General features: G+C 35.4%; 1 protein-coding gene across 1 annotated transcript; it reads right to left on the reverse strand.

Moving 5' to 3' along the window:
* Positions 1-7273: 7273 nt before the first annotated feature.
* Positions 7274-9397, reverse strand: LOC142504315 (uncharacterized). The gene is made up of 4 exons (XM_075617197.1): positions 9074-9397; positions 8619-8962; positions 8368-8529; positions 7274-8288 (listed from the first exon to the last, which is right to left on the reverse strand). Exons 1-4 carry the CDS (start codon positions 9395-9397, stop codon positions 7274-7276), a joined length of 1845 nt encoding a protein of 614 aa, XP_075473312.1.
* Between the last annotated feature and the right edge of the window lie 2447 nt (positions 9398-11844).

Genomic DNA, 11844 nt, shown 5'->3' on the forward strand with positions numbered 1-11844 from the left:
AATAATTTTCCAGAGACTACGAGAGGCATTTACAGAAAATTTTCAATTCCGTTTCGCAGCAAGAGTGGTGATGAAGTAAAACTTCAGAATCCAAAAATGAAGGAATCTAGATGGTTTGGAGAAAAAAATGCTCCAATTAAGAGCATATAAACAGCTCCAACCTGAAGAAATAGAATGCCTTAAGATAGCCTATATCAAAATGAGTTAGGGTTTTAAATCAAAGGTATCACTTAATGACGTCAAGAAAAAGATCAAAGAAAATTACAATGAAGATGGATGTTGGCACAACAATCAACTTAAAGCTTGCCTTAAAATTAAGGAAGGTAAAGAGTATGAATTTGTCCGATGCAAGCCTATCCTAATGAACATAGTTGATCAAAGGGATAAGCAGATTATAATCAAGGAAAATTTAGATTCTGAAGTTTGATGGGTATTTTATGCCCAGTAGAGAACATCTAATTAGTGGCATGTGCAATGCAAAGATATTCTCTAAATTTGATTATAAGTCTGGATTTCATTAGATTTGGATGCAGGAAGAAAGCAAGAAATTCATAGCTTTCTCAACACCACAAAGACACTATATTTGGGAAGTATTACCAATGTGATTGGATAATTCAACCAGATATTTCAAAAAAAAATGGATAATCTCTTTAAAGAGTATTTCAAATTAATGTTTGTCTATATTCATGATGTTTTAATCATATCTAAAAATATAGAGGAACATATCAAGTATTTAGAAATCTTTTCTAATATTTGCAAAAAAGTGGGACTGGTTCTATCTGAAAAGAAAGTAGTCACTGCTACAAGAAAGATTGAATTTCTCGAAATAGAAATAGATGAGTCATGAACAATTTTGCAGGATCATATAATGGAAAAGGTGCAAAATTCAATCTAGCTACCCAGAAATTTCAGTTTATACCAAATCTCCTAGCTTCCCAGAAATTTCAGGATTACCCAAATGGATCCAGGAAGTTGTTCATGAAACTTGGACAAATAACGACTATTTGTCCAGATGAGACATTCTGGAGTTATAATTCTTCAGTACAGGCCCAGAACCAACAGGGAAAGGCTCACACAAAGCCTTTCATTTCATCAAGCTAAGGTGGCCAGATACAGATGTCCAGAAATTTATCAAGGATCCTCCGTCAGAAGAAACTCCCCTTGTTGTTTCAATAACTGAAGACGACATTTCTACGAGAAGAGCATGAGGTTTATGGGTCTGTCTCACTGGGATGGACAAAGTCAAGTTTCCATTTAATTTTATTATAATTCTTTAAATGGATCTTCTTGTTAAATACTATGACAGTAAAAACAACAAGTTTTGCAGAAGATTTATTCGAAAAGAATAAAAAACTTCTGTGTAATAGCATGCTTCCGGGGAGTAAAGAAACTCGTCAGAAATTCTGTAATATGGCTCATGTGAGAAGATGGTCGGACCAGAGTGCCCAAATCAAAAGGAGCCAGAATTTGGTAAGGGCTTCAAACCTAGGTCAGACAGGAAGCATCTTGTAGAAACAGGACCAAGTGTTAAAGGACCACAATCACTTTTTTCTCGGGGACACCAAAAGTTTAATATTCCCCGATAAAAATAAAAGAACCTGTGAACGCAGTCACTTTTCCTCGGGAATACGAAAACACAAAGATTCCTAACAAAAGAAAGTGGGCATGTGAATTTCACACTACTTAGACTTGGACCCAAATACACCTATAAATAAAACGTAAATGGGAACAAGAAATTCACACAAGCATTAAAACGAAGTTTGGAACCCAAGAAAATGTATTATACATATCTCAAATTTCCAAAAGACGGGTTAAGGCAACAAGAAAGCAGCTGGTGATCTTCAAAGATCTATACAAACTTCTGAAAGAAGCGGGTGATGAAATCTCAGCTGATATGATTCAGACCCATGTATACTATTTATGCCAGGAGATAAAACTGGATGAACAAGCGGTTTCTAGATTAATAATCGAGGAAAAAGACAACTCAAAAAAAAGTGGAGGGACCACTCAACCACCTACTCGACCCATTCAAGAGATAATGTCAACCATAGATGGAAGGCATTAAAGAAAAGTTATGACAAGAGTTGTAAGTTCGAAAAAGAAATCCGTGAAGGGCTTCTATAAATAAAAAGGCAGAAGGAAGATGAAGGCATCACTCAACCTCTTCATTTTCTTTCAAATAAGTTGTAATATTTTCCCTTTAAAATTTATGTGTGTTTTATTTTCGACTACTATTAGTAGCTAAACAAGTTTCTCCTCCCATACAGGAGGTTACTATGGAATAATAAATTGTTATTTTTGGATAATAAACCAAGGCTTTTTCCCCTCTCATGTATTAGTTTCAAATTGAACTAATTTAATGTACACCCTGAGATAGGAAACAAAATAGTGTTGTTCTAGGTGCTGTTGAAGGAATCCGCATCAGGAACCATCTGTTGCGACTGCGTGGTTAGGCTGTGAGGAGCAGTCTGTAAAATCCGGTGGATATAACCTGACGACATTCTGGAAAAAAAGGTAAACTGTTCAATTTATTTTACGGAAGCATGATGGGCCATTTATTAAAAAAAATCGATAATTGGAATATGGTATATAGGCTGAAAACCTTGCGTAGCTGTAAGTTTTTAAGCTACATGCCTTTAAGAACATGCTCGATAGGTAAAACAATGCCACATACCACAAAATGAAGGTAAGGGTATTATTGGGAAATTTAGAAAATGGTGGAGTAAAAAGAAAGATTTGAAGAAAAAGGGAGTAAAAAGAAAGTTGAGTAAGGATATGAGTATTTTTAAATAAGTTGCTCTCAAAACTTTAGAATTTCTATTATTAAAAAAATTAATATAGTATTTTACGATAATGATTTTATATTAAAAATATAAAATTTATGAGACAAATATTATATTTAAGTATAAATTATTCCTAAAATTACTTCAATTTCATAAATTGTGGAAAAAATATTATTTTCTTGCAAGTTTGATTTAATTTCATTAAAGTGGTTACATTATATTATTAATTAAAACTTGGATTGTGATAAATTTTTAAGATTCATCATTTACGAAACTGACATACTGAACATATTTTATCTTTTGAAAATACAATCTTATGCAGACCAATTACAAGATCATGACTACTCAGATGAGCTATGAATTTGAAATTCAAGTGGTTTAATCTTTTATGCCATAACCCGTTCTTGGATGAATTAGAAGCTACAAGAAAAACTGGTTCATTAGGTTGATCAGTCCAACTTACTTTGTAAGTGTTACCACATCGATTTCTTATCATGATGATATTATCAGTTGAGTTCTTGACTATGCAAGTGTGCTTGTTGAATTGAATTTAAAAATTATTATCACACAACTGACAGATGCTAATCAGATTATATTTTAAATTATCAACGAGTAGAACATCATCAATAATATTGCTACCATGGATAAGCTTACCCTTACCCACAATTATACCTTTTGAGTCATCTCCAAAAATGATTTTTGGGTCAGATTATTTGACCAGTTAGGATAATAAATCAGCATCCCCTCTCATGTGTCTTGAGCATCCGCTGTCCAGGACCAGATTGAATCTTTAGTTGATGTACCTGTCACTTGCAGTCATACACAATGAATAATTTTGGTACCCACATCTATTTGGGTCCTAAACTGATTAGTCCTTTAGAAACCCAGACTTGGACCAGTCTAACTGACTTTTCAGTTGTGTTCCAGAAAGTTTCTCTTGGTTTTTGTGTGCTTGATGTGTTGTGTGCATATGATACAATATGCATTTTAGCCTTGTTCACCTGGTTATTTATCTGATATCTTTTCTGAATAGTCTTACGATTATAATAAGCATTCCTAGAGTTCTGATTTTCATAGTTGAATCGTTTAGGTGACCAGCTTCTTGAGTCATTTGAACTCGAATGACTTTATCCGATTCCATACCTCTTAGACTTGTTCTTATTGACAATAATTTGTTCAACTGGTTTATTTGTATCTGATTATTCATGTACCATAACTTATATTACAAAGTGAATATACTTCCCTTTTCACATTTTCAGTTCTGGCTTGGTACCACTGATTGAAGATTCATCTTGGCAATCAAAGCCTAAAACAGTTTTTTCAGTAACTGATTTTTGTAAATCTTGCATTTCAGTCAATGTTACTGATAACTTATTCCAAACATGAATCAGATCAGTTTTTCTTGAATTTCCAAGTTTCAGCTGCTGAATCACAGATTAGTTCTCACTCATTGTAGCTTTTAGCTCAACAATCTCCTTTTTTAGACTCAACAGTTCAATTGATTCATTAGTATCAGTTTTATTGTCTTGGGGATCAGTTCGCTTTGCTTTGGCCTTCTCAAATGAGAGATCAAGTTAGTGATACTCATTAACCATGTCGTATAGTGTGGAAATAAGTTTTTCCCATGTAAAATAAGTTGAATTGAAATCAAATACCTGCTCGCTGCTTGATTCTAGTTCTATATCATTAGTCATCAAGCATTTTACATCTTCTTCATCGCTGGAGCTGAAAAGGGATCGGTTATGGGTGCCTAGAAGCGCAATGGGATTTTCGAAAAATCATATTTTTCAAGCAAGAAATTTGAGCACCCCTTATGTGTGTAGCAAATAACAAAAACACAAAAATGTCATACATAGTGTGTTAAGAAATGTACTTATCAATCTCAAAGATTGATGATGGCTCCAACAAAGTTGTTTACAACTTAGCTCTTGAAGGTACGCAATCTACAAGCTTCCCTTGAGCACTCCTTGCTCAAATTCCTTCAAATTAGGTTCACCACTAACAAAGAAGATCCCCTCTAATTTTTTACTAAAAAAATCAGAGGATTTTCTTTGAGAAGTGTATGCTTTCCTCAAAAATTGAAGAAGAAAAAATGAGAGAATAGAGTGAGGAAAATTTCGGCCATCACGTGCTTGGAGGAGAGAAGGATGAGTTATCTTGGTTGTGCCAAAAAGGGGATAATACCCATTTTCGTCCTTCTTGTTTACCACTTTTCCCATTTCAGTACCTCTTCATTGTTGACTGCTTATTTAATCCTTCATGTATTGAAAATATTCTCGAATTGGTCCCAGTCGTCGTTGAGACGTTAATATTAACGTTGACCCACAGCATGTGCCTCTCACGTGATCTTTTTTTTGTGGCAGTTGATTTCTCCCCAAATCAGTTTACTTGCCAGCTCCACGACAACCCTAAATCCCCAAATCAAAGAATCCTAATTCGAAAGACACAGCGAACTGGAAGAAAATTTTGCAATTCCTGATTCAATCTACTACAACATCTGCAATGGTGAAGGCTTTTCATTATTTTCCATGTTTTTGCTGTAGGTTCGCGATTAGTGTGTTCGTAGCAGTCTTATTTTGTGATCTTTTATGTAATTTTTAAGTGGATATTAATTGATCTTTAATCGTTAATGGAATATATATGTATGTACTTTATCTCAACATTTTGGAGTAGAAATTTCGAAAGTGGTTAGCACTATTTTTCGAAGTTTTCAGGCACAGCATGGTATCATAATTATAATACTTGGATTTATTTTTTTTTTTGTAGTTTTATTTAATTATCCTAAATATTTATATTTACTTTTTGATTTTTTTGAAATTTTTCAGCAGATTAGTAGCATGATTACTATTTTAGTGTGTATTTTGTAACTTCCCATGCGTTTTTCTATGAATATTTTTTCGAAATTTTAAAATTCTTGTTTATTATAGGTAAAAACATATGTTGTATTTGTTGGACGAAAACCCGGTGTTTACGACAATTGGGAGGAGGCTCAAGTGCAAGTGAGTAAATACAGTGGAGCTTCTCACAAATCCTATTGCACTAGAGAAGCGGCATTGAAATCATACGATGATTATATGAAGAAACAATCTGTTGGAGCTGCTTCTTATACCTGTAGCGAGGCAAAATGTTCAAGTTCGACATCTGATGGAAGTTCGAGTAAAAAACCAAAAGAGTATGAAAGAGTAGCCCACTTAGTAGCGGCTAAAATGGAATTGGAACGACAAAGTTGCCAAAATGCACTGAAAATGGAAGAGTTATCTACGGAGCTCAAAGAAATAATAGAGTCTCTACACCTTGGTAAAGATAAATAGAGTAGTTATTGCTTCTGTTGGTGGCGCATCTAAGTGCGGAAAGGAAAGAAGAGGAGGAGAGTGATGATGCATGTGTCGCATCTATCATTTTCAACTATGTTGCACTTGTTTTAAAACCAAATGTGTTTTCTGGATTATGTGATTTGAATTATGAATGCAACCACCTGTATTTAACATTGACTTGAGTAAGATGCTTAATATTCATCTTGTGTTTGATTGCACAATTGTGTGCAATTGTTCATTTTCATCTTCTGTCCGATTTCACTGCTTGTGTCCAATGTTTAATAGTGGAAGTATATTTTACTGGAACCTTCAAGATGAAAAGAACCATTATTTGGTAGCTTGGCACAATTTACTGGTGACATACCATTACAAAGAAGATGCAGGAAAACAAAAAAACACCACAACCACTAACTCCATTAATGGTGGCATACCATTACAAGGAAGATGCAGGAAGATACAACAACCAGTAATTCCAGGGAAAAAAAGACAAATTTCACAAACGCGACATCCAATTCCACAACCATTAAAATCCAACAAGAAATAAATAATATGTCCACAACCATTAAAATCAAACAAAACAATAACATGTTATTTTTTTGTTTTCTGTGCTCATGCCCACAACCAACTACTTTCATCAACATTTACTTCGTGAACCACCAGTTCCGCTTGGTTATATCAGTGTTTTTTTTCCTTCGGTCATCCACTGAAGCTCTCAAATTAGACACAGTTACGAAATTCCTTCCGCCTTTCACAATGACATGCGTTTGTTTGTTGAGTACTTTATGGACCTGATAAGAAGATAAAAAAATTGACACATATCTAACTCACAAAAATAAATGTAACAGGTTCACTTGCACTTACATTAACAGATGAGATATTGTTGGAGCTGCCACTAATTGTTACTCCAGTTGCTCGTTTTCGTAGTACCTAAAAATAATCATTTTACACCAAAACTCGTAAAAAAATTTCTGTCAATTTAAACGAACAAAAATACAAAACATGTAGTTTGTAACCTGCAGTTTTTTACTTCTTTTGAATGCTACCTCAGCACGTTCTGCGCTTTTTATGAATCTTTCGCTTTCATCTGACAGTGCGTCGCCCTGTGTAGTCGCACCAAGCTCGGCTTCATTGCATGTTTGTGGTGCAGATTGTATGTCACCTATTAAATGATAAATATTATAATGCTAAAAATTGAAATAAGAATATAAAATAAAACAAAAGTAACTCCACAACATCACTTATATCCATTTCGTTGTAATTTTGTGGTGTTTCGGTTTCACCTCTGTCCATTTCATTGTTCTCTTGTGTCTCGGCTTCACCACTTGCTTTAGATATGTTGCAACTCCTTTGATTGTGTCCAAACCCACCACATGTCCGACATTTGTTGTTTCGTTTCACACCTTTCAGTTTTGATTGTCTTGAAGCTGGAACTTCATCAGGTTGTCGCCTTCTCAACTTTGCTGGCCTACCAACTTTTTCTTTATACATTGGTGGTAATGAAGGGACTAAGTGGCATTCAAGCCACAGGGCTGGTCCATTAATGGGCATGATGGATCGTGAGTAACACTGCTTGTATTTCAAAACACTGTAAAAATGGTGTACATAAGTTTCCGGGCTCTCTTGCTTACACCAAATAGCACAAACAGCATGTGGACATGGAATTCCAGTCAAATCCCATTTCCTACAACTGCAACTCATCCTACACAGGTCAATAGAGTGCTTCTGGTGTAAGCCTGTGATCTGAAAATGTGTCTCATCAGCCATCAAAGGAGAAAGAGCAGCTGCTTCCTTGCTTTTCTTTGCCAAGACAACTTTAACTTTCGGACACATCACAGCATCCCATTTCTCGGCCTTCTCTCTGTTGGTTTGAAACCTGGCCATCAACAAATTTCTTATTGTTTCGAACATTGAGATGATTGGTTTTTCTCTTGCATATAAAATCATGCTGTTGAAACACTCACACATGTTGTTAAGAAGTATATCACATTTTGGAATTGTGCTAAAGTATGCCTTGGACCAGTGTTGTTCAGGTTTTTTTGCCAACCATATGTAAGCATCATGATTAATCTTCTTCAAGTCTTCCATCCGCCTTTTGAACTCTTCGACTCTTGTCGCCCTAGCCGCAACCCAAAGAGCATTTTTTATCGCCACACCTCTGAATCCATCATATTTCATGTTGGTGTACAGATGCCTAACACAAAAAAAATCTATTTTCAACGTTTGGAAACAAATTCTCAAATGCAGGAATCAAGCCTTTTTGCTTATCAGACATGAAGGTCCAACCATTTTGATTCTCAAAGCCAATATCGTTATCCAACAACCGCAGAAACCACATCCAACTATCCTTTGTCTCTCCTTCCACCAATGCATAAGCAATAGGAAAAATGTTGTTATTTAGATCTAGGCCAACTGCTGTCAACAACTGTCCACCACTATTGGTTTTCAAAAAACATTCATCAACTCCAACCACAGGTCTACAAGACTCTTAAAACCTTGTTTACAGGCCGAAAAGCACACATACATCCTCTGAAATCTTGGCCCATCATCTTCATCAATCAGTTTCAGAATGACAGAAGCATCTTCATCGAACCTTTTCAGTTCAGCACAATAATTTCTTATTCGGCTAAATTGTTCCGCTATGCTACCATCAACTAGATTCAATGCTTTTTTCCGACCCAAATAAGCTTGTTTATATGTGAGGGCCACATTCAAAGTAGATTTAACCTCTTCTCTAAACTCTTTGGTACCTAACTTAGGATTTGATTTCAATTTATTCACGAAAGTTTCACCTAACCAGCTTGACTTGATGTTTTTGTTCTTAACATTCCAATAGCAGTTTTTGTGCTCGGATTCAAAAGTCTTTATCTGCCATCAACTGTCCTTACTCATTGGTGACACATGAATAACCCATTTACATCCTTAATTTTTGCACACACCTCGAAGCCTACTTTTGTCATTCTTCACAAAGTTAACTACCATCTCTCGTCTAATACAATGACTTTCTATTGCAAACTTTGCCTCTTTTTTTGAATCAAATATCATTCCAAGCTTCAAATCAGGATTTTCCGAATGTTCATACATTTGGAATTTTTGTGAATCTTCCTCTTCAGAATCAAATGCACTCTCTAACTCATCAATTTCTGCACAATCATCATCTCCTTCATCACCTTGCATTCTCTCAAACAAATCATTGGAAATAGCACCATCAATTACTATAATTTTCCCCTTTCCCTTATAATTTTCTTCTTCTTCGAAATCAAATTCACTATCGTTAAATTCTACATCATCTTCACCATTCATTCTAACCCTTGTATTCGGTTCAACTACATTCGGTTTCTCCAAAACACATGATGCATATATCTGATTTATTGAAACACATTCATCATGTTCAATATAAATTTCGACTACATAGTTTTTGGGGACATGGTTCCTAAAATCAACCACATCAGCATCACTTTCCAAATATCTACCATCGTTCAAAGATTTACCGATTTTGTGCCAAAATCTGAACCTATCTTTGTCCAGGCATCCTACTTCCTTATCATAACCCCATAGTTCAATCAAGCCTATCTTATCCATGTCCACAAAATCAAAGAATTCAGAACTCCCACCTTTGTACATTTTCCTCTTGCGATTGGTTTCCATTAAACCATTGTAGTAATATTTAATTGTTACAAGAGTGGGTTCTCGCATCAAGCCTAACAAACATAATATTAACATCCTGTAAATGTGATTAATCTCATAAAATTTATCCACAAAGTCATCAAATTTAAAAATAAAACATTACCGTAATTCGGGGTGAATTCAATTGAAGATTTACTTCTTCGAGCCATTACAGCCTACCACTTTAGCGAATCTACCAATATACTACTTTGCAAAAAAAATGTAAGATGAAAATTTGAGTCAAATAATGCAACAAATTAATCAAGGACAGCTTGCTTACTTCTTATGCGATGAATTCTTTCTTATCGGGCTGAAAGATTGCCATTACCGTGTTAGGTGCTGAAAGCTTGCCATTACCGTCTTAGGGGCTGAAAGCTTACTTTTAACGGCCTGAAAGCTTGCCATTACCGTCTCCAAGCATTCGCACTTCCCTTTACTGCCATCGTTTTATTTGGGGAGTTAGTGTTGGCGTAGGGGTAATGGCAAGTACACTGATTTGGGGAGGATTCTTTGATTTGGGGATTTAGGGCTGTCGTGGGGCTGGCAAGTAAACTGATTTAGGGAGAAATCGACTGCCATAAAAAAAAGATCACGTGAGAGGCACATGCTGTGTGTCAATGTTAATATTAACGTCTACATAACGACAGGGACCAATTCGGGAAGATTTTCAATACATGAAGGATTAAATAAGCAGTCAACAATGAAGAGGTACTGAAATGGGAAAAGCGGTAAACAAGAAGGACGAAAATGGGTATTATCCCTGCCAAAAAGTTAAAAGTGTATCCCAAAGACATGCATGACATTAACTCAAAATTTGCTTCCAACCCTTCACCTCTCAAGCATGCAATTTTATTTGTGCTTGTAATAATTACAAAGCTCATAGACTTTAATGTAAATGTCTCAAACAAATTTGAGACCAATTAAAAATCTTACTTGAATTTACTCAAGCCCACTAGTTGAATAATTATTTCTAATTGGGCTCTAAAAGATCCAATGTTATTTAATTAATTCAACACTTGAATTAATTTAAGTATTTGGACTCTACTAGGTCTACTAGTGTTTTTATGAAATCACAATTTTCAAATACATTATTTATTTGGCCAACTTTTAATTTAGGAACACTTTCATAAATTAAAAGTTACATACCCCATAATCGTCTTATAGAAGTCATACTTCTATTTATTTGCGTTTAAACTCCTTTATAAGCCGTTCAACACATTGAACTATTTTCTTTCTCAACGGGATCTAGAAATTTAGCACTTCTGTGAACCTCAATGGTTCATTGATATAACTAGTAGTGGGTTCACATCTCAATGTGATTTGGGACTAAACATGTCCTTATATGGTTAGCGTACAGTACGGTCCCTTCATCTCATATATCTCGACCGATTTGACAACTATTGGTATATCGAGAGCTGTCAAAGAATCGATACTATGTGTCATGTCGTAGTTGCATCGATGGTGTAATCTAAGAAACCCGTTTCTTAATTACCACCAACACCCTGATCAGAGATTTCAAACTACATACACATGAGGTCACATAGAGTATCCATACCCAAAGGAAAGCGGTGAATCCCCGACTACAATGCATTGACTCCTATATGTTTCGACAGAACACCCAACCTTGCCACCTGATGACCCCATGTGAGTCGGTAAACAAGTCAAAGTGCAATGCTAGCGTATAGAGTCTCAATGTTGTCCCGGGTCATAAGACTAATGGTGTACAACCATAAACTAGGACGTTTCCACTCGAATAGTAATAACCACTTGGAAAGTCCTTTATGGAGGGTTGTTCAGTGCACTCTACGAGGAGCCTCTATCTGCATGCTCGGACATCACAATGTCCTCTACCAATGAAACATGGTACTCACATCGCAGATACTAGTCTCAAACTCAAGCGGCCTTTATCCTTCTTAATGGCGGTTGAATCGACCATGAACTGTTTACAATATACAGTATTACAAATATGATTTTCATGATACTCATCATATGAGCATCTCATATTCTTTCTACTATTCGTATATTCTAGGACTTTATCTATGCAACTAGCATGGGTATACAGATAAAGATATGCCAAAACAATA

Source organism: Primulina tabacum, chromosome 9, assembly GCF_025594145.1.
Source record: "Primulina tabacum isolate GXHZ01 chromosome 9, ASM2559414v2, whole genome shotgun sequence".
Classification (NCBI taxonomy): Eukaryota; Viridiplantae; Streptophyta; class Magnoliopsida; order Lamiales; family Gesneriaceae; genus Primulina; species Primulina tabacum.